Here is a 25,117-nt window from a genome sequence, read left to right on the forward strand (position 1 = left end):
GCGAATCAAACCAGAAAAAACGAACTAAACTTCTTTCCTTTCTTACTTACCAATAAACATGATTCGTGCAATGAAACAACGGCATATACTTTTCTTTGTTAGAAACCCTTATCTCGTCTCTCGTACGAGCTCTGTTCGGGTTATAGGTATCGCTGTTTCGTCTCGCGTACGAACTTAGCTAACCTTCAAACTGATCTGCCATGCCTCTCGTATAAGCTCATCGGGCTGAGATCGACATTGTTTTGCCTCTCGTGCAAACTCGTCGTCAACATAATTTTTTATTTCTCATTTTGCCTACCGTTCAAACTGATATTCACCGAGTCGCCATTACTCTCGTGGCTAGAATCTTTCTCACTGGATACTTCGGTTGCCGTTGTTACTGCGCATTATTTATTTTTTGCGTGCGTGCGTCCGTGCATGCGTGCATGCCTGGAACATCAAAAGATGTCCGGACTCATTCACCAAATCGTTTGCTTGACAACAATTCTGAAAAATGCACCCTCATGTGACGCACGCCATTGTGCATGTCTAGAACCTTAATGGAAAAAATCAGAATTTATACAGAATTGATGGATTTTTGTCGTTCATCATAATTTAACTAATTCTCAAATAATTATTTCATTTTCTGCATCAGAAAAAATATTTTTTCTCCAAGTTTAGTTGCTATGATTCGACTCTCGATTGGAAATTTGAGTCGAAGCGAGTTTTAGGTCACTAATAAACACTAAATGGATAAGTAATCACGATAATGGAAGAACGAAATGAGCAAAAAGTTTGATATTCCTGCGATGCGCGTGTAGTGTATACTATTTTTCTTTACAGCCGGTCGAAAGGACGTTTCTTCCGAAACATGAATCTATCGATAGAAGATGTTTTGATGCCTACCCCGACATTTGCTGCACGAGCGAAGCGAGTGCTGCTGGTCGGGGGCAAGCATAACAAAAACAAGTTTATCAAACATAATTTATATGAATATTCCTTTATTTATATGAACTTTATTTCTATTATTATTTTCTATTTACAATTTATATGGATATTTAGATTCCTATAAACCTGAAAGTAGATCATTATTCCGAACGACTATATTCATTTCATCAGTCTGGTCACTTTATTTTTGGCCTTCGCATTGATTTCATTTGGAAAGATAAACGTATATTATTCGTTTGGATTTGCAGCAGTATAGTACTGTTTTGATAATAGTGCTTAGAAATAGTAGGACATTTCCACAACATATTTCCGGATGAATAACATAACCTTATTCTTACGGTTTTCGGATGACTAGACACAGTCTTTCAAAAAATGTGTAGGCAATATGGTTTCAAACGTCAAAAGTAAAAAAAATAATGACGTCAAACCTTTCGGAATGTACAAATAGTATATTACACCACAAGGGCAGAAAGTTTGACGTGCAGTTTAGGGCTATCAAATGTCTGCCCGTGTGGTGTATACTATTTTTCTTGCTCCCCTAGCCGAAAGTACGCACTTTCCGGCCGCATTTCAGGCCGGGAAGAGCATTTTTCGTGGCCGGCTAACTCGGCTAACTTCAGTGCGCTCTGACGATATTTTTGCGGCCGGTGATCCTTTAACATTTCGATATATGAATGTGAAGCCTGTATTCGTTGCCATGATTTTGTTTATTCGTTGCCAAGCATCATTATTATTTGCTTCAAGCGGGCGCGTATAGCGTAGCTTTTATCATTCATGTTATGCGCTATACTGCCATGAACCTGGACGAATAACATACATTTGTTCGTTCGGATGCGAAAACAGAAAATAATGTAACCGAACTTATAAAATGAATATGGTCGTCCGGAATAATGTTGTATTTCCAAATTCCAGGTTCATAGGAAAGCACATATTCATATAAATTGTCAAGTATAGCGGGAAATATTCATATATAAAAATTGTTAACTATCATGGGACTTTGAATCAGACATGTATCAACGAATTATTTATTTGTACTAATAATATTGTTGTATCATTGTGTGATATTTTGTGTGTGTTTTTTTACTTTTTGTTTATGTTTTTAATGCCCGCCCCGACCAGCAAAACCTCGGCTTCGCCTCGGTCCTGCAAAAGTCGGGCGGGCACCCCCCCCCCCCCCCCCCCCCTCCTTGCAATTGCTAGTAATTATTGAACGTACTTTCGGCTACGGGATCAAGAAAAATAGTATACAACCCACGGCCCAAATGTTAGATGCCAGGAAATCCAACTTTCGGGCCTAGGGTCGTAATATACTATTTCTTTATGGCCGGTTGAAAGTACGGAGAAAAAATATTAAATGCATTACATCGAAAACAAATTAATGCCTGCTCCCGACATTTGCGGCACGAGCGAAGCGAGTGCTGCTGGTCGGGGGGGGGGGGGGGGGGGGGGGCAGGCATCAAATTTAAAAAAAACTATGTAGACAATTGAACATTTTATTTAAAAATTTTTTTTATTCAACAAACATGAATTTTTTCAAATTAAACAAGTATAACATTTTTTTAAATTAAACTAACGTAAAATGCACATTAACAGTAATATTAACATACATTATTTTTTTTTCATTTTTACCATGGTCACATGCATAATAATAATTGTTGATTATATTATCATGAAATACGCAGTTTTCAAATAAATGATGTGGATTTTCATTTACAGAAAGATATTTTGATTTTTGTCCATTTATATTATGCTGAATTCCACCTTCAATAGATTTGGTTTCATTTCCTGATGGCGTATTCTCTGATTTTTTTGCAAAAACTGTAACTGGTGATTTTTTTTTAAAGTGCGTAGGTTTTGTACATTGGTTATTGCGAGTTATAAGTATTTTTTTGTTGTTAGCTGTTGTAAAACCCGGTGTTGGTGATTTGCAATTAAATTTAGGTTGTTCCAGCTCATCAATTTTAAGTAAATCCTCCTCGTTTATCTCAAATCCGTCATAAAAGTAATCGCAATCCATTTTACCATCTGGAGATGTGTCGTCATTCGTTCTAATTATGACTTCAGCTTCAATGGTGTTTATTGATGATCTCGTTAACGTATGTTGTTTAATTGGTTGTGGATCAGATGATGTTGTTAGTTGTGGATCAGTTGATGTTGTTGGTTGTGGATCAGTTGATGTCGATGGTTGTGGCTGAGGTGATGTCGATGCTTGATAATTAGTTCGAGCAGAGAAATTCCGATGCATGGGTTATGCTCTCATATATTCTTTCCCGATTCTTCATTAACCCTGTAAATAAACAAATTATTCATAAACAAAATTTGTATTAAAAAAATATATTATTTAAATATTTAAATTAAATTTTGTAATTAAATAAATAACAAAGTAACCTTGAGCGATTGCTGTTGACTTCCAGCCTCCTAATTGTTTCAACATCGTCTCATTTGCACCCGAGTTAGACAACAGATTTAGAATTAGGGAGCTTCAAATATGAAGCTATAGCGCTTGGTGTTTCTCCAATCTTGTTTCTGCCGATCACTTGTTGATAAAATTTCTCGTTCTGATGTTTAATGAAGAATCTATCGGAGAATGATTCCTCGGCTCTCATTGAAATGTAATGCTTCACTTTATCGTAAAAGGGTTCTCCGATGATAAACTGGCGAGGAACATCATTCTTGGTATCATCGATAGAAACCAGGAACTTCTTACCGAGATCTTCGACGTCTTGCACTTTAAGTTTACTGAGCTCGTCGCACCTTAGAGCCCCACAAATTCCAAATACCATTATAACCTTGAATTATTAAAAAAAATAACACGTAATTAATTGATAGAATTTGAATTGATAGAATTTAATGTAAATACTAACCTTTGAAATGAAATATTTGTTATCTGGTGCTGTTTTCAGAAATTTTAAAATTTCATCCCACTTGAAGATTAAAGATTTTTTCGGTCTATATTTAGCATTATTTTTTACTAGACTTTAAATTATAAAATTTAGTGATGTCAAGATTTTCTCGCGTATACAATGTTTTTTTAAGCATCGACCACATACTCCACAAAGTTGAAAGTTTTAGACTTTTACTCAACTTTTTAAAATATACAATTAAATTTGTTTCCTCTGAATTTGATAAAGAGGCTCGATTGTATAATTAGCTCCGCTTCTTCATCGAAATTTCTCAACATTTCTTCCTCGTCTGCAGATTCGTCAGTTGAGCTCATTTTATTCACTGATTTTTTAATTCAAAAAATTGATAAATTTCACACACGTCACTTTCACGTTGTATCTCGGGACTATAAATTGTGATATAACCAGCGAAAACAAAACGCAGTTAGTAACAAAACGCAGTCAGTAACAAATGACTAAAGTCAATCGGGGTAATGAAAGCAGCTTCACGTATCGATGGAAATGAAAAAAAATTTGCTCCCGCTGTTACAGATGGCGCATGTGCAGCTTTACCGATGCACAAATGTTTAACTTTCTTCCTCGAAATAGGTGCAAAAGATGCGTACTTTCGACCGAGGTATAAAGAAAAATTTGTTTTCACCACACATACGCCGAAAGTTCAACTTTCTGAAATCGGAAAGTTGAATTTTGAAATCGGAAGGTGCTTATCAATTCTGCCCGCGGTTTGAAGTGGTCTATTTTCCCTCCCTAGGTGTGTAATATACTATTGCTTCCGCTGAGACAAATGACGCACGTGCAGTTTTGACAGTGCAGAAATGTTATACTTTCGGTACTGAAATTGGTGCAAAAAGTACGTACTTTCGACCGAGGTGTAAAGAAATAGCATATTACACACCTAGGGAGGGAAAGTAGACTACTTCAAACCGCGGGCAGAATTGTAAGCACACTATTTTTCACCACACATGCACCGAAAATTCAACCTTCCGATTTCGGAAAGTTGAACTTTCGGCGCATGTGTGGTGAAAAAGAGTATTAAACTCCTGACCATTGTAGTTGCTTATCGCCATTAATTCCTGACTCGAATCCGAAATATTCACGTTGAAATTGTCTCAAACGAGCAGTTGTACAGTTTGAATGGCATATTCTGCAAGGCAAGAGCGTCGTGCACGAGTTCCAAGACTTAACGAGACTTTCTGTAACTGCCGACACGTGACATCTGCTTTCAACGGCTGCGTCTTTTTTTTTAATTTTTTTATAATTTTTCAACACCTTGAGAAAAGAAAGGGAGAAAACTTTATTCGTACCACGTTCGTCTTTATTTCTCTTTCATTCTTATATTCTCTCCTCTGAGATGAGAAACTTAGTGACTGCTTCTCACGTTACTTTCTTAAGAATCAAGGGGCAATGAGAATCGACTAAAACATAATTCCAAGAAAACTACCTCCACGAGGAAATGAAAAGTTACATTTAGAATCGCTCATTTCCTATATCAAAAATTTTCAAGTTCGCAACGTATCGATAAAGCAGTTTGTTAAAGAAAAAATTGTTTTTATATATAAATTTTTTACCAATAGGAAACGAACATGGAAAATTACAGTTTTTCATTTCAAAATTATGTCGATTTTGCTTTTGATTACGGTGTCAGCAATTATCTGTTCAAAGTCTATAGAATACAAGGTATGCCCGCTTCGCTGGGCACACAATAGTATCCAACACAGATTTCCATATGACCTATGTGATACTGTATACAGGAATTCAATAGGATTATTCGTCTCTTTTATTTACGTACACGTCCTGACTTTGTATTGACACGTTTTGAAACGTTTATAGTTATAAAATAGTAATAATTAAGAAATACCTGTATCGTTTCCGTGGTCAGAGTAAATAAATTTATCGATGTCTAATTATTCCGAATTCAGTGTTTTCCGTATGAAGTCGTGTAGTAAATTCCAAAGGGTTATTCGTCTCTTTTATTTACGTACACGTCCTAGCTTTGTATTGACGCGGTTTAAAACGTTTATAGATATAAAATAGTAATAATTAAGAAATACCTGTATCGTTTCCGTGATCAGAGTAAATAAATTTGTCGATGTCTGATTATTCCGAATTCAGTGATTTCCGTATGAAGTCGTGTAGTAAATTCCAGAGGGTTATTCGTCTCTTTTATTTCAGTACACGTCCTTGCTATGTCTTTACTCATTTCGATAAATTTTTATTTATATAAATATCGACAAAGAAATATATCCTTGTGTCGTTTCCCCGATGACAGTAAATAAATTTGTCGATCTCTAAATATTCCGAATCCAACGATATCCGTGTAAACTTGTGTCGTAAATTCAAGATTATTATTCGTCTTTTATATTATCGTACACGTCCTTTATTTTTCTTGTTACGTTTCGACACGTTTCAACATGGTAGCGTCAGAAAACGATCTGTCAAAATTTGCTATGTCAAAAAACATCTACAGACTTCGATTGACAAAAAAAGATCAGTACCGAATTGGCTATGGAAATACTTAAAAAAATTCACATTTGAAAACCCTATTCAGTGTGAATATTCAAACAATCCTGAGATACGTCGATAATTAGAATCGTGTATCGAGTATAGAAAATGAAAAAAAAAATTTGCGATAATTTTTTTTTGGGTAGAGAACGAACAAAATCCGTTCTTAGTGAGCGTCTACGATGGGAGAGGAGTAGCCGTGTCAAATTTCACGATCCTAACTTCAGTGGTTTAGGCTGTGCGTTGTCTGTCAGTCAGTCAGTCACGCAACAGATATATATATATATATAGATTAGGGTTTTTTTCTAGCTTTTATTTACAATTTCACTAACTAGAGAGTTTAAACTAAGTCTAAAAATGACTTTCATCCATATTTATCCCGTAATTCCCTCGAATACAGTGTCCCCACTCGTATATTACCTCGAATTCATTCATTCGATGGTTTTTCTGCATATTTTTTACGTACAGGTACTCTGGACTCAATTGCACCCTTGAAACAGTGCCCTACTATGCTCAACGAGAAACGATGGAAATCCCATTGAAAAATAAAAATAAAACCCGTCCGTTTTTTTGTTGGCATTTTTATGCTTGTTTTTTTTTTCTTACAAGAAAAGCATTGGATAAGATCCTTGGGGAGATCCGGTGAAAAACGCTGTCCGAAAAGGCGCCAACTTGAGATCGGAATTGCAAAGCGAATCACCCCATCGGCAACAGCACTTTTGTATGCGATGTTGGGAAGTGTGAAAAGGTACTGGGAGATGAAACTTCGATCGAGAAAGTCGCAGAGCATTAAGCCAGACGTTGTGCTGTTCGTAACCTTGCTCCTCCCCTGGTCATCGTACGAAGTTACCCAAGAGTCTCATCCGACACATTCCAAATAACCACAAACCAGTGACCACCAATGCGAAGTGCATTCGTATATGTCTGTGTTGAATATAAATATATGTAAAAAAATTTTTCACCGAAGTCCTGGGAAATCAAAGGGTTGCAACTTCTCTACCCATTCCTATATAGATAGTAAAAATCCACAAAATTGGACTGCATTGAAGCTTTTCGATTTCCGTGGAACATTTTTTTAATTTAAAGAAATCCCGGGGATTCCAAAACCACTAAAAATCTTACCATCGTTCGGGGTCGCATTCTGTATTCATGTGCAAATCGATTTTACATCCGATATGTTTCCCATGCTTCCGTTTCAAATGCCGAGTGTTGCCGGATCTACCTGCACGACACATGATTGGTACAATCTCAGCTACCAAGTTTCGTTTAGTAGTACTGGTGCAGACGATATTAATTAGTTAACCAGTAGGGGCGAACGGGGTTGGTTGACCAACTTTTCAAACTATTGTTTGTAATCAAGGAACTAATGACGATTTTAAAAACCAAATGGTTGTTTCGATTAGAAGTAATCTTCCACTATCTCAGATAATAAGTTGAATTTTTAAATGTAAAACGAAGTGAATGATTGAATCGTTTTCTTGACGAACCGTTTTTGTGTTAACTGACCCCAAGGTCAGGGCAAAATGACGCAAACGTTGGGGCAAGTTGATTGTCGTACTGTTTTTACCTGATAATCAACTACGTGTTAGTGAAATTAATAAAAATGAATTATTATAAATATTATTTATTTGATGATTCGAACAATGAATACAAAATGTTGACATAAGTGAATGTAAAGATTCATTTTTGTCCACAAATGTGAGAAAAAGGAATATTTGATCCTCATCCTCGTCATCACAATCAGAATTGCAGTTGCTACACACACAGAATGTTGTTTTTACTGACATATATCTTGAGTAGGCCCATTTAGAGCACTCACGTATGCCGATATACATGTGTCAACCAATCCCATATCAATGTTGGTCTGCTTACCCCACGCTTTTTTTTAGCAACAAAACGTTCTACCAGCAAATTGCAGCGATAACTGAGAAATAAATACTATGCACAATAATAGTTTTATATATAAACTTTTTCGTAGAGGATTATTGCAATAATTAGAAAATATTCGAGACAGCAGGAGATCAAGAGACTCGGTAGAGTCTCGGGATAAGTACATTGACAGTCCTGTCGTCTGCTGGTAGATAACATCCACGTAAAAATTAGCTTCGGTATCTGGATTTACGAAAATTATTTACTGTTCCTAAGCGACGTGTCGCTCCGACGTGTTGAGACACATGAATGAGTAAGAGATTACAATGAATATAATATCATCGGAACGTGTGTCTACATTCTGCAGTTTGGATGTTATTGTTTATTAGTCAACTTGCCCCGTTGGACAACTCATCCCGGTCTCCCCCCCCCCCCCCCCCCCCACCTATCGTGCCTGTACTGTTTGCTAGTTACAATAAGTAATCGTATATGCATCTCAATCGTTTTAGCACTGGGAACACACTGGACATATACTTACATTTTCTACTGGCAACCAAATATTTCACCACATGACCGAGAGTCGCCTCTGCGTTGCATAAGTGCTGACCAGACTCATGTATTGTAACTCGGGCACGAATGAATTTGATAAGAGTCCAACAGTTGACTCAATGTCGAAGCTACATTGGCAAATATTTATATTTCACAGCTCAAATACGCATTTCCAATATATTGCCGTGACTTGCTGTAATACTGGTCAATAGCATCGGTCAGGTGCACCCTCAGTACTAGAACGACTCTCGATTGAGATCGATCTACGTTTATCTGTAAGTATACTAGTTAAGAGTATGGCTCAGTCAACTAACCTCACTTAGAATTTTTAAAATAAAAATTTTTTAACACAGTTTGACCGATTAAAAAAAGGCTCTGTCATCCTCCGCAAGGCAATGACAAAAATGGGCTGACAGAGCCTTTTTTTAATCGGTCAAACTGTATCAAAGAATTTCGATTTCGAAATTTGTAGTCCATTTGCGTGGACTGTGATCCATGCTCTTAACAGCAGACGGAGAGCACTGGTCGTATAATTATTTAGCCTGGGTTAGTACTGCTAAACGAAACTTGGCAGCCAAAATTGTGTCAACTCTGAACCAATATTAAACCAGTATTTTTCAAGAAAACTTATGGTTTTTGAAATATTTATCCATGATATGGAATTGGCTATCCTGTAGTTTAACAATATATTTGATTATTGAGTCAGTAATTCAGAAAGCTAAAGTACAATGATAGTTTTATGAAACTGACCAAAATAAAAAATTTCCTTTAACGTATAGAAGTCGATTGAGTGACTTGAAACATAACGTTGAAAACAAGTGTATCTATTAAAACCGAAATATTTTATATGCATTTCAGTTCCGCAGTACTAGGACTTTTGATTGACATCGAAACTGTTTTTTCTATGCTTTCAGGTCGTGAGAGCAGCAAGCCCTGTTCTTCTCCGAGTTATCGTTCTGGGAGCATTTTTCATTTATTCGACCGTGAGTGCACTTCGATATTGTGGACTTTTTATTTTTATAGTTGAGAGTATTAATCACGAGTTTTTCAGTCGTTAGGATTCGGCTCAACAGTTGGAAACTTGTTTGACTTCAACCGGATTGATTACATTGAATTTTTTTCGCGAAATTGCGAAAGAAGCACATTTTTTTATTTTTCGTCAATTAAACGATTGATCGAAACAATAAAGCTCAATGGCACTCTGGTCGATATCCCGAAATGAGAATCACGGGTAATTCGATTTAACATAGAAATTACCTCAACGATAAAACTGCAAGCGACAGTCGAAAGCCGTTAAAGATGGCTAATGAGCTCGATGACGATTATCCAACGATTAGATTGTTAAGTTTAGCGGGAACGAGCGGTTTATCCACGTTTTCAGACCATTACATCCCGAGCTCTTCTCCCAGCATCACACTTTCCTGTCTACGAATGGATTTTCGCATATATACTAGCACGCAGTTATACGGGTCGTTAACCTTTCAACTCGATCGTCGAGCTCCATCCCCTAAAACCTTCTCCACCTCCTTCTCTTTCAATACTCTGCCTAATTCTGTTAACTCTGATCTTCCCATGTCGCAAATCATGTAAAAGCTCCCGATCTCATTTTACGTATCTCTATACCCTCTGGGTACAAATCAATCCTCAACTATTAATTGCTGATGTGTTCGGTCTATCGAAAGATCAAAGTACTCATTCGTATTCCTAATCATCGACGAATCAGCTTCGTTTGGTTCGATGAACCTTTCAAAGTGCGCGGATCTTCAATTTTTCCAATGTTATTTTCGCAAACTTTTCACTTCAAGTTTCAAGCACCAAAAATATTGTGCATTTTTTTCCTTCGAACCCCATTACACGAAATTCGAAAAAATTACTTATGAAAAAATATTTCTAGTGTGATCGTTTCTAGTTGTGATCGGTCCGAAAATCGCGTTCTATTTTCGAAAAATCCCCATAAACAAGTGGCAAAAAATTGTAGCTTAAATAATAGAATAACGAATAAATTCCGTTTTAGATCAATGAATTTTTCCTTTTTTTTAATGAATTTCAGACCATCGTAATGTACCCGAGACCAAATGTGGTGAGCTGCACAATACGAGTATGGCTGCGGGAAATTGGATTTTCTCTGACTTACGGTGCTCTCATGCTGAAAACCTGGCGGTAAGCACTGTGTTTGGAGACTTTTTACGATTTTTTTTGCAAGCAATGCTACCATGGTTTTTCATCTTTTAAATTCTCCTTCCTACACTTTCAACCGTCTGCTATAAAATTATACTCATCTTGATGTTCAACTACGGTTCATTTTAAGGGGCCTTTGGTACTGCCAACAGAAATCTCAGTACTTTGACAGAACCAATCAGTGCAATTTTCCATCCACTTTAAAGATCACGCTCGACAAATTTTGCAATTTTCTGCGCACATCATCTACATTAAATTATGTTTATTTTCGTATCAGTAGATTTGATTACCTGCGCAAAGTTCTTGCCTAAAGAATTTTTATGGTTGCTCATTTTTTTATAGTTCTATCAATTCCAACACAAGTTTATACGTACGTTGCACTAATAAAAAGAAAATTTTCCAAGAAATCCGCCGGTTAAATGTAGAAACAGTAGCTTGATCAAATAATTATTTTTTTCCCCACAATTTCTCATGAAACTAACAATATTTATTCATTACTCATGATGTTCCAAAGATGAATGTATTACTCCAATTCATTTGACGAAACAGTTTTCTGAGAATTCGATCCAAGCCTCTGTAATCCGATTTAAAGTGGTTAAAAATACAGAATTGAAAAAAGGCCAGCGCGTTTTCTGTGTTCGTGAGAAAGAAAAAAAAACGAAGGGATGTGGAAAAGGAAAAGGATTTTCGAGAGAGAGCGAGAAAGAATTCACAAGTTACAGGAAAAAGAACGCACGTTAAGCGGAGTAGAGAAAGAGAAAAGGAGAAAAAATCAAAGAGGACTTGTCCGTAGGACTGCGAGGATGTCAAAGCGTCATGGGTGTGTGTATGTGTGTGAAAGTACGTTTCATCGGTGGGAATAATGGGAGCGCCAGGGCATGAGTACGAAGATAAAAGACGACCTTATAAATTTCAAAGTCTTTAAAGCTTCCAGACCACTAGCGGACGGAACACTGTGATTATACAGATAGAAGGCACAGTGGAAATCGAGTCTGGAAAAGTGGTGGTATCCCGACCCGTTGTCAGGGTCAAACCGACTGCTTTTCGCATGCCAGCACATTGGAATATAATTTCAAAAAAAAATGACCCACCCCTACAGAAAGTCTGAACCGAGTCTCTTGATAAAAAATCCGACAACCATAAATGATATTCTGGACAGATTATTTCAAATTTCAAAAAGTATTTTCGATTTCCTGTTATAAAAAAATTTTTACTTTTTCAGATTGCCCTTGATAAAATGAAAATTATTTTTATCAATGAAAAGTTACATAATTTGATTACTTCATTCAGAATATCTGGTTAAGAATTGATTCATATTTAATGAAATAAATGATTTTATAGAAGAGTTGTTTTTTTTTATCTAAAGTCGTGGCAGCGACTCTGAGACAAGTACATTTATGTTATGACGAATCATTGCCAGAGAGTCTTTACCAGAGCGATAAGATTTCCAATTGTTTTCGAAAATTTTCAAAATTTTTCAATAATATTTAAATTGGGGGAAAAAAGCGGTGAAATAGTCACTATCGTTGAAAACGTGGGTATTCAACACGTATTAAATAATGATCCAATTTTATCTGATTCAAGAAACTGTGTTCTTATGTTTTCCAATGATACACACCTGAAAGCGAGGAATATCACAATTTCTTATTTTTATTTTTTTTTGTCAACACCAATGAAAATAAGTATATTGTGTACTTAATAAAAATTTGATCGTGCAGAAAATTACGGATCAAATTTTTCAGCGACAAAGGATATTGTTTTCTCTTTCCTATTAGAAATTTAGATTTTTATAATAAATATCATTTCTTACCGCTTACCGTTTGTTAAGGGAGCCTATATTTTATTCTATTTTTTTTATTGCTATAAGTATAATGTTCAATAAATATTTAAAATATCCATAACATTGAACAGAGAATAAAACATAATTAAATTGGTAATCTCTAGCAAATTAGCTAAAAAACTTTCATTCATGTCGGTATTACAGTCAAAGGAATAATTATATTAATCTTGTCCATCGGCGAATTCAGCTCAGCGAAACTATATAAGCTTCATGGACAACTGTACTGCATCGGCTGTGTTGCTTTGAAGACAAAGCAATTCATACTTACAAATAAACAGAGTTTTCAAAAGTTCATCGAATTATAGTAGCATGAGTGCTTATATAATTTAAACCGTGTGCCCGTAAGGCAAATTTTCCTTCGATACAGTTCGTCCATTTGGTAGAAATTAGTATCTACCCTATTCCAATTCTGGATCTACATCCAGCGGTTTGATATCCACTGAATCCGTTCCACCCAAACATCAAAGCCAGTATTGACTATTTGCTAGTCTTCCTCAACATACAATGTGAACGTGATTAATTCTCTGTACGAATGTTCAATGCCATTGTTGTCTTATGCTACAAGAATTAAAATGAATAATAAACTCGATTTAGAAAAAACTGCCTCCGGAAAAAATATAGTTAAAAGAGAAATTTGTATGAAATGCGGGTTGCTTCCAGAATGTCTTTACAGGAGCGATAGTGTTTTTCAACTGTTTTTTTCATTCACTCAAAACTTGTTTGGGGGGAATAAATTTATATACGTGTCTCAATAATTTTACAGCATTTCTGTTGTTTTTGTGATTATTTGAAAACTTTTTGTAACAATCGCAAATTATTAGAACGACTTGTTTTTCCAGAAGAAGATTTTTGTCGGGACCAATTTGTAAAGGGATAAACTATTACATGGTTATATGATTTTGTATAGAGGATATTTGATGGGGAAGATTTCCAATCACCCAAAAATTTCATTAAAACGCTTCTTAATCAGTTTTAATGTATTTGACTCTTGATAATTTTCAAGTTTTTACGTATGGTTATGCCATTTTTTCATGGTTTATTTGACAAATTTTTGATACAATCATTAAGATAATTATGTAACTGAATCTACTGCGAGGATTGAATTATCATGAATATTTTACTTCATTTGTCCATTTTGTACAATATTTTTTTTCATAACGTTACATAATTGCTTAATGAGTTGCTGACGCGAAAAAATTATTATGGAAAAGAATTTTCACTGGATCAATTCCTATTAATTTACCGCACGTTTTCAAGGGAATCTGGTTTTTTTTAAAGAGATTTTTACACGCTGCAATTGTTTCAAGATATACGTTTTTTCGAGCATTTTCAACCGATACGAAAAGCTATATACAATCTTTTAACGATTCTGAAAATTCAAGCAACTAATAACAGAAAACATCCACTTCAATTTTTCAAACATTAACACAGTCGTTTTAAATCCTTAATTTGAAAAAAAAAATCTCGATCGCAAATATGTCTGCAACGAAAGATCACAAACGAAAAACAGTCATGGATTCCGTCAGTTTCCCTATCGCGATTTTAACAACTTTTTCATAATCTCATATCTACCAGTAATAATGAAGGAAGAAAATTTTACTGATGATTCTAAGCAAAAATGAAATAAAAACAAATTTCCGTCATCAACTTTCACGTTGGTGCTCATTATAATCATAATTTTTCAACCTCACAACTATCACTATGAATCCGTAACCGCGATCTTAAGGTGGTTCCTCCACGAGACAGTTAAATTAGGAAATTATTTAAATTTGGCATACGTGTTGTTTAACATATGAACAACACCTCTATAAAATTTTAATAAGTTTCACCATCCCGAACCCGAGATATATGTAATTGAAGTTGACTCAATTAACACGTAATATATGGACCATGCATAGGCAAACAGCACATTATTAATTCTACCGCTAGTACTACAATTAGGAAGTTTATTAAAAACCAGGAAAAACAAGCAGGATATCACAGATATTGTGAAAAAAAATCAAGGTGATTGACCATCTAATTTGACAGATATAGTCTCAAGAAGTACGAAGGTTTAGGCTGCATACGATATATATTTTGCAAACAAACAAGCGAATGTCGTCTGTATAGGCAACCATTTCTGTGTGTTGAAGCGTAGCCCGGACAGTTCCGTCAAAAAATTTACTCGCGATGTCAGATCAAAAATACTTTTAGAATAAATTTTACAAAAGCAAATGATATTTGTACTATATCTGCTGGCACCGAGTACGTATATAGGGTCTTTACAAAGTTATTGATAACGATCCGAACGAATTATCAACCCTTTTAATATGCAGACGGTACATAACTTTTGGTTGGGGCTGTCGCAGAGGATCGACCTTAATAACCTCTTTCAGAACCTAACTGTTATAAGAATAATAAACGCAAAACTCATAATCATTTTCATTATGACCAGGGTCGGATGAAAATTGATCTAATAAAAAATCTATATGGATATAAATTTATTGGTGCGTTGCCACATCCGCGGTATTTATAATCTCATAATCATAAACAGAAAAGTCAATCAGAGATATATAGATATAGGGTCGATGTATCATGTACGAATCACCAGATATTACGAATGTCACTGGATAGCGATGTCACATCCGGAGGGTCGTGAAGGAAGGGTTTGGATGTTGATAGACCTAGAGAAGTCTTGCTTTATCTTGATTGCGACTGAGGGAAGGGAGTTAAAGGTTGTGAATAAAGAGATCTAGGATTCCGATATTAACTTAAGGTGTTAGTTAGATACAATTGAAGAATACAAACGTGGGTGAATAGAGTGTTGAGTACTTTACCGGAGAGGTGTCTTTCTATAATTTTGATTCGTTGCAGCTTACTTGATCCATGTTGAATCGCGCAGATAATCGAAAATTATTCTAAGTCCGAGAAACGAATGAATAGAAATTATTCTAAGTCTTAATCTTGAAAATGGACTTTAACTTTGATCGAAAAGACTCGACTCGCTCTCTTCTACAGAAGAGCCGGAGTTCGGTCAGAATTTAAGTATAAAACGGCTAACCGAATGACAGCCGAACTACTGCGAACAGTATAAACGCGACTCTCGGTACGGAACGGACTGCGATGAGCGATGAAAAATCTCGCCCTTTTATAGGAGAAGAATCGGTAAAAGTTGGGAGAAAACGGAAGTGTTTTAAGCCTTTTTCATTGTTAGATCTAATTTTTAGGAAACTGGATGTGTCATCTCTGTAGTGTTGGCTTCGAGTAGGTTCAGTTGGGATCTTAGATTTATGGTCTAGGCGTTTGGATTCAAGGGTCACTTAGTGGTTTGTTGTGTTTACGAAGTTCAAGTGTCAATGCGTGGGAGTGCTTGTTGTGTGAGGAGTGCAGCAGTATGACTTAATTATTAGAGATTGCTATTGGGTAATGAGTTGAAGATTTGGAGAGAACGCATGTAGAATCCATAGTCTAATATAATCTCTAAGTAAAGAAAAGCAAAAATTTAAGTCGGTTGTGACAGCGACTACGAAAGGAAACAAATGAAAAATGATATCGTCTATATAAAAATGCATAATTTTTTTAAGCAAGCAGAAAATAAAATATCAATAACTTTAATAGCGTTCAAGTTGCAGAGTTCCCGAATGGCCATGATTGAACGAAGAAGAATAAATTTAAAATATGTAAACTCGCAGCATCTATCACATTGCTCTAATTATTTAATTACAGAAACAAATTTTTTGAGTTTTCGAGAACAGTTGGAAGCAGAGTCTCTCCAGTAGATAAATTATAAAATAAACTCTTTTTCATAAATGAGATTCTCTTGATGGAAGATTTGTTTGGATGTCAATTATCATATTGAGCAACGATCAATTGTTCTCTCATATTTGCTCAACACATATTATCTCTAAAGAATCGTTATACTCTGAAGGAAGAGTCAAATGGCAAAGCTTCGAGCTAGAAGAGTTCACCTTTAAGAGGGATCACTTAGTATACAAACGGCACTGGTTCGAGTCGTTTCGCTACGTTTAATGCTCGATCCTATGTATGTATACATAAAGCTCGATCTATAGGTTACACGCCATTACCGTTTGGTGCTTTACTCAACATGCACATGAGAATACATATGTACAAGTTATATTTTCCGTATACAGGGCTTATTGGTTTTACGTGGTGTATATTAATAATAATAATTTTGTACATAGTATCCTAAAAGTCAATTGGCAGCTTCAGGCATTTCTCATTCTTTCTACAATCGTTTAAATCGAAAAAAATGAATGATTTTACAAAAATTTATTCTTTTTTCATGAACATTCAAAGAAGACATGTCAGACATTATCTGAAGATTCGTAAGGAATTTCATACTTTTTCAAGAGAATCGCAATTCCGTTATTTCTTAAAGAAGCGATTGCAAAGTTCTCAAAATACTGAAAGGATTGGTTTTGGCTATGAGCAGGAATTTCGAATGAAAAATCTCGTCTGAAAATTCTCGTTCGGTTTCTATAGGTCTGAAAGCTTTTCTTGGTATCCTCAATTTAAAATAACCATAAAGGGTTCCCCAGTCGAGCTAATGGTAAAAAACTTGAAAAGGAGTATAAGCAATTGGAAAGATCGATGCGTGATCCTCGGTACCTGAAGTTCATCTTTTTCTACAACCCTTTTTCAACAGCTTTTTCACTTTTTCGATCTGTACGAGCAAAAGCTTGTTTAGAAAAGAAGTCTGAAAGCGCAAACGAAAGCGAGAATAACGAAAAAGGAAAAGCTGCTCGGTGGTGAGATAAAACGAGATATGGGCGGAGAAGGATCTTTAAGACGCTCGGAACATGACAGAGATCGATGAGACCAGTAAGGACTCCAATCGTTTGCCAACACGGTCTGTGAAAAACCAGACTCCTTTTCCTATGTATATATAAATATATACGACTGTGTATATAAAAAGGGACAGAGAGAGAGAAAGAGAGAGAGAACGAGTGTGTGTACATAGCAGGTATTCGAGTTGTAACGGTAGACGCCGTTTTGCGGTGACACGGACTCTCTTAAGATCTTTGCGACGATAAGCGACGATCGGATGTCCGCACTTTAAAAACTTCCGTCCGATAAAAGTAGAAGTACCTTCGAGACCGATAGATAATAAGAGACCGCAGTTACTTTTATCGTTTAGTTGCTCAGAGGAGTGTTATATACGTTGTTGATTTAAAAAATGCATGGAGCGACAGTAATGAATGGAAATCACATTTTATCCACTTTATTTATAAAATTATTTTCTCGACTGATAAATTTGACATTTTCCAACCTTTTCCTTTGTTACAGAATATCCGTGATTTTCCGAGTCAAGTCGGCCAAAGCTGTCAAAATAACGGACATGAACCTCCTTAAAAGACTCGGAATAATCGTCACGATATTTACAGTTTTTCTTGGGATTAGGACACTGGTTGCACCCCCCGTTGTCATCGTTGGACGCACAGCTGATGACCTTAAAGCTTATCTCTGTCGAACCGATTGGTGGGATCACAGTTTCACAACGCGTAAGTTAAATTTATATTCTTAATCGCTTCTAATAGGTAAGAAAATTTCTAAGAGGTGTATGCATCCATTGCACTTGACATTTTTCAGTTTTTTTTTCGATTACATATTGCATATTGTGCTGAAGCGCACGATTTCTGTATACGATTATCGTTTAATTACAAGTATAATTTTAGTTGATATTCCATAAAAGTAATTCTGGAAAAAAAATATGAGCAACTATTTTTATAACCGAGAGGAGTACCGAAATGGTTCTCGAGAACTTTCCCTCGTCGAATGAATTACGAGGGCCTCGTAAAAATGAATAATTCACGCGGCAATGCTGTGCATCCACTTTTATCGTTTCAGTGTTAAACCAATAAAAAAAAAACAAAGGAAACCAAAAAAAATATATAAAATACAACTGTGGCAGTTTGCGCCCCGCTTCGGTCGTAGTTCATTATATGCATTATATACACTCACCTTGTGTGGATGTATCTATAATGTTAACGTGGTTCGATAGCTAAGTGCCGCATAAAAAATAGGGTGCAGCCCCCTTTCTGTGTGAACATTATTCGTTGTGAAATATGCCCCAAAAATCCTTCAAATTATATATATGCTAACGATATTTTACTAAAATTTCATAATTGCTCGTGACTTCAAAATTTTTATATTTTTTTCTTTTGCGTACTGCTAGAATAAATCTTCATGCCGTATGCACATAGTATACGAGCATACAAATGAACGCTCAGAAGCGCGTCAATCGTCGTGACAATATTGTACACGGGCAACTATTTGAGACGAGCGCAGCGTCCTAAAGTATAGTGATAATCATTGCCCGTCTCGTCTCGACAGCGTTGCCCTGCGGCGAACCTTGAAATTTTCCCACTCAAATTCTCATACGATTTTTATTACAATAATTTCTTTCTCAAAAACTAAACGGTAGATCATGTTTTTTTTTTTTAATTTTTTCTTCGGAAGATACTCTAACACTGTGTTTTTTTAAAATCAAAATCGTAAGAACCGTTTTCGAGTTATTTCGGTTCACATTTTTTGTTTGACGATTACCTTACCATGTGTTCAGATAGGGGAACCACAAAACTTTAACTTGCAATATCTGAAAAACTAAACGGTAGAATTACCTTTTTTTAATCGATTCGTTAGATTTTTCTGCGCGACATATATTTTTTTCAAAACTTTCGTCAGAAATCGAATTTTGGTATTGAACAATCTTAAATTTATGAAATATAATACTCGTATTTCTATAGGCTTCCAGTACTAACATGATCTACTTTTTGTCTTTCTCATCGAATAAAATTCAGTTTCATCTGCTCCTTCGACAGTAAAAACACCGCTTTTTTTCAATAATTTCAACTTAAGGAAGTTCACGCGAATCTAATGGAAATCGAAAATTCCAACTTTACGAGTTGAAATTTGAAAATATGCTAGAAATACATACCGTGCATTTTTATTTCCAGAATTATTATAGGATCTACCATCCAGTTGTAGAGAAAACAATTAACGAAAATCACATTTTTTTAAGGGTTATACATAGACTCTTATGGCAGGCACACTTCCTGTGCGACGATTTGGATTTAATGAAATAAGATTCTCCCAACTTCAAAGAGCCAAAAACAAGAATAAGAAAATAGAATGTTTTTAGATATCAATGATGTCTTAAGAAACCCCTGATACCGGTGAAAATCACTTAGGAATTGAAAAAGAAAAACACTTATTCGAGATTAACGAGTAATAACGACATAAACGGTGAAAGGTTTGACAACACCACGAGCCAGCTGGTTTAAAATATAGATATGCATACGCATATAAATAGAAAATATAAATGATTCACAAAAAATCTTTTTTTCGGGAATCTTTTCTTGTTTTTAGGAACTCGTTTTTAGAAACCATAATCGAAGGTTTCAACCACTTTCTAGACGATAAATTTTCCATTAATTGTGTCGAATCGTGACTTTATCTCAGAACAGCTTCAACTCCATATGTACATCTCGTTATCACTAAAAAGCGGTTACCAAAAATCAATAAAAAATAGTAAAGCTTCTCGAGTTCATCCTTTTCGAGCGCACACATAATTTTTTTACTTTTTTTCATTTATCAAGAAAGAAACTACACTGGAAAAAGAAAACAATTGAAGACATAATAGCAGCCGGAAACAGTCGCCTCGTAGTTCCACATACTTCTGAATGGAATTTATGAATTACTGCCATATGTTGCCCAAGAATATGGAACACGAGCTTGACAATACTCATGCCAAAGACATACTCGTAGGTGGTACTCGTGAAATAACAATATGGCAATTATTCAAATACCTGGATATTGTTACAAATGCATACCAGTTTGCATGCAGAGAACTACCTGGGTCGTTGAAAATTTGTTTGCCTCCTCTGCGTTGAATTATTACAGTCATAAAAACAAATTATTCAACGACAACACAGAGTCATCGTAACATTTGCGTCATTTCCGGAAAACAGTTTCTACCGAACCTCGCGAATTCTGGTCGCGAAGTCGAACTACTTATTTATGGATTGCGCGTCGACATATTTCAGATAGAAAAAAAACCAAAAATATTTCGAACGGAAATAAATCACCCAAATTGACGAAAACTTGAAAATTATCAACTGTTGATTAAGCAATGACAAGTGACAAAATTATTTTGCAAGTTTTGCCAAGTTTTTATTCGAAATATTTTAATTTTCGGGAGTATTTTGATTGTATTTGTGTGAAGATCATCTACAGCTGAATAATTTCGGTACGTTTCAACAAAAAATATTGATCTTTCAATTAAAATTCTAAAGGCTTATGACAATAACCACTTTTGAATGAATTTTTCGTAACAAGACAATTCTTTTCACTGACAGTTTCCCGGTAACGAATGTTTCTGGAGTAGAAGTAAAAAAAGAAAAACACGGTGAATGAACAGAACGTGAAATCGGGTGCGAAATTTATACTCTCGAGGCGTTGAAAGGTTCAACAAGATTACATTTACTATGGGAACAAGAATAAGAGAGAGAAGGATTTTTAGAGAATTGCCCCGCAGAGCTATTCAAAAAGAGCGTCGAGGTTCGCGAGGGTAAAAAGCAAGAAAGCCAAAGCTCCTTATCCCGTTTTTAATTCCGATATTTCAAAGCGGGGATTCAACAACGTAGAAATACAGAGACGAGAACACCGGAAGGATTATTCCGATGACATTGAAGGATGAAGATTTAAGCAAGGTTCTTCGCACCCTTTCTTACCTTGCCTCAATGAAAAAATCGTACCTCGAGTTTCCAACGACCTCGTTGAACAATTGAAAACAAAAAAAACACGGACATTACCATCGGGCCCATAATCCGATCTGTTTTAATCTTTTCGAAAATAATACATGAAAGCAAAGTCAAAAAAGTTGCACATTTCCGACCCTAGCTATTATTAGTTTAATTAAATAACTACGATATATATTATTTCCCTAAAACTCGAGTTATTTTTTTCACAAAATCTTTCATTGAATATACCCTACTTCTATCTTTTATTATATCTTTTTGTGATGTTCATTTTTTTAATTAAAAACTGATATTCCGACGTGTTTTCTCACGATCTCAGTGCATGTCCTTTCAACCGTTTCGTTATGCTGAAGGAGCTTTTTCTCGGTAAGAAAAAGATCTCGGAGTTGAAGGATTTTGTTTTACAATTTTTCGTTCATTTTTTTGTGTCCAATGAATATATAAGCAACGGGGATCTTATGGTAATCCGTTTTAGGAGACAAGCGCAGATGTGAGGCTACTTGCGAGTGGAACACGTCGCGGTGCATCGAATGGAATATTGCAGCTAGGATATCAAACAGAAATGGACCCGCTCTCTTTTGCTATGCTGATACCGCTTGAAGAAAACGTTCCCGCAGCTAGAGCGTTATAACGCGTTATTAAAATTCCATTGTATTCCCATGTACATAGAAATATGCAAACATCAGATAAAAATAGAGAATAAAAGCAAGTTGAGGGTCTCCAGCAGATTATTTCTCAAGCTCCGGGTATTTTTCAACGGGAAAATCGTACCAGCTTCTTCGTACATTTGTGGTTTATAGAATGGGAAGGAGTAGGGGGCTATTTTTCGCGGAATTCACCGTTCATGAAGTTTAAAATGTTAAAAATTCGATGAATTTACGGAAGCTCCCCAAACATTATGCATATACTGGATTAAATTTTGAATTTGCCAACTGCCTACAGCGAAACTCAAAAATCTCGAGCTCCTGCTGGTTATGCTAAATCTCAAATACCCTGGAGTAGTATTGCACAAGTATAAAACTCGAATACAGATGTGAGAACTTTCGTCTGTTTTATCCGTCCTCATACTCACTAAGCTCGCACTATGAATGCTTAATTCCTCACGCTAATATAGAATATTTTCAATAATTTCGACGAAACACCTTTTAACTCGTATACGCTCTCTTTGAGGTCACACACTCACCACACTAGCTGATGCAAATTGGCACGACATTATATTTTTTATACGCAATTTCAAAAACTGAGTAAATTCACCGGGGTTTTGATTTTAACGGTTCGATTGCATTTCGATACGATATTTTTCAATATATTGATGAAAAATACTCGAAAGATTATGCAGTGGAATAATGAAAAATATAATTAATTGATAGTGTAAATTTTAGAACAGTGTAAAATTTAGAAAAAAATCATTTTTTCCTCATGAAACATTAGCTTACACCCCAAACAATATATATCTTAAGTTTTTAGTGAAAATCCGAACAATGCATATTCGAAAAGAGCATAAACAAAAAACGATGCACGAAAACTATTCTAAAGGGCCAGTCTTGGTGCCAGTGGCAAAAGGCTTATGCTCCACTTGATTTTGAACATGTGAAGATGTACTACCAAAAGCATTACTATTTCCCATCTAATCAATGTACACTCAACTGGTTTTACCCGGCAGCATCTTTTCGATTTGCTCATTCAAAATTTTAAACGTCGTTTACTCGAAATCATTTTGTCCTACCGTATTGAGAACAAAACGAAGAGAATTTTTATTCTAGCGACTTAATTCAAAAAGACTAGAGAAAACGTACCTTTTCAACCGGACGTAGCCGTTTTTTTTCATAACAGTCAACAATTTTCAACTGAAAAATTCACGAATATTTTGTTTTAAACAACATTTTGAAAATCCTCTACACGTCCGGCTATAATTAATAACATATATATTTTGAGAATCTTTAAAATGTTCTACTTTAGTGAATTGCTGTCAACGTCCATTTTGCCATTTACAACACACCATTATACGAAAATGTTCTATTTAAAAAATAGAAAAAAATCCCATTACTTGTGACTGTACAAAAATTGTGTACAAGGCTTTACGTAAGTCTGTCAAATCGATTTTTATTTATAAGATGAACAAAAACACCTCAAATTCTAATCTTTACACTGTTCACACTCATTAAGGAGTTTCGGTACAGAAGTCTAAATATTAAGAAATTGATCAAACATCAAGTGCGAAAACACAATTTTTTTCAAAATTTTCTTCTGCTTAGTTATCGAGTAATTACGCATTAAAGCAGATTTATTATGTCCGGAATGTATACATATATGTATGGAAACTCTATGCTTATACACGTGAACATTAGTGATCAATTACTCGATAACTGTGTAGAAGAAAAATTTAAAAAAATTTATATTGTCAAATTTGGCACTAAAGAATATGTTCACCAAATTTTATAAAATTCTGAACTTTTTGAAGTTTTTTATATTTTTAGCATGGTTTAGTATGGCAACATTGTATCGCCTGTAGCGAAACTCCTTAATATTTGTTATATGTTTATTCTGATTTCAGTGGAGGTAATGTTTCTTGTATGGGGAATACGACTGTGCATAGTCGTTCGTAAAGCACCGTCCGAATTCAACGAAAGCCGTTTTATTTCCATGGCAATATACAACGAATTTCTTCTCTCCGTTTTCCTCAACGTATCCATGTAAGTAACTTTCCCTTTGAAAGGGAAGAAAAAATTATTTTTTCTTTACACCTCGGTCGAAAGTACGCAGTTTTTGCACCAATTTTAGTACCGAAAGTACAACATTTCTGCACTGTCAAAACTGCACGCGCGTCATTTGTCTCAGCGGGAGCAAACAATTTTGTCTGCATTCCAAAAGGTTTGACATAGTTTTATTGACGTGATTTTTTTGACGTTTGACGTTTAAATCGATATTGCCTACACAGTTTTTGAGAAAGACCGTGTCTAGTCGTCTGGAAACCGTATGAATAAGGTTATGTTACCAAAACAGCGCTAAACTGCTACATGTCCGGGCGAATAATATGCATTTATTCTTCCAGATGAAATCGATGCGACGACAAAAAATAATGTAATCGAATCAAGTATAGTAGCGGGAAATACTCATAGAGAAATTGTTAACTGCATGTAGCGAAAAATGAAAATGCGTGGAAAAAATTTAACAAAAGCAGTGACACATTATGAAAGTACACACTTTTCTTTAAACGCATTGTCTGATCGTCCGGTTACCGTATATTTAGCATTAGCCTATTCGTCCGGATTATATATTGCTGCTGAGAACTTTTGTCGTGTGTACTTTCGTAATCCGTAGTCCGGACCATCCGGACTTGTAGCAGTTTAGCGCTGTTTTCATAACATAACCTTATTCATACGATTTCCAGATGACTAGACATAGTCTTCTTTAAACTATAATAATTGTATCGTTCGATTATTTATACTTGTTCCGTTATTTATAACCTAAAATATAAAAATGGCATAAGTTTGAACTTTTTATTTAATTATATTTGCTGTTTTTTGTATTAATGCCTGCCCCCGACCAGCTGGCACTCGCTTCGCTCGTGCCGCAAATGTCGGGGCAGG

At 35.4% G+C, this 25,117-nt stretch overlaps 1 protein-coding gene across 1 annotated transcript in view; it reads left to right on the forward strand.

Moving 5' to 3' along the window:
* Window positions 1-25,117, forward strand: part of LOC122412618 (probable G-protein coupled receptor 158) — a 229,737-nt gene that overhangs the window by 195,780 nt on the left and 8,840 nt on the right. Inside the window, exons 6-9 of the mRNA XM_043422300.1 lie at window positions 9,665-9,733; window positions 10,801-10,910; window positions 18,055-18,269; window positions 24,082-24,220. Coding sequence (XP_043278235.1) covers window positions 9,665-9,733; window positions 10,801-10,910; window positions 18,055-18,269; window positions 24,082-24,220 — 533 coding nt within the window. The remainder of the gene's footprint in view (window positions 1-9,664; window positions 9,734-10,800; window positions 10,911-18,054; window positions 18,270-24,081; window positions 24,221-25,117) is intronic.

The sequence above is a fragment of the Venturia canescens genome, chromosome 6 (assembly GCF_019457755.1).
Source record: "Venturia canescens isolate UGA chromosome 6, ASM1945775v1, whole genome shotgun sequence".
Lineage (NCBI taxonomy): Eukaryota > Metazoa > Arthropoda > Insecta > Hymenoptera > Ichneumonidae > Venturia > Venturia canescens.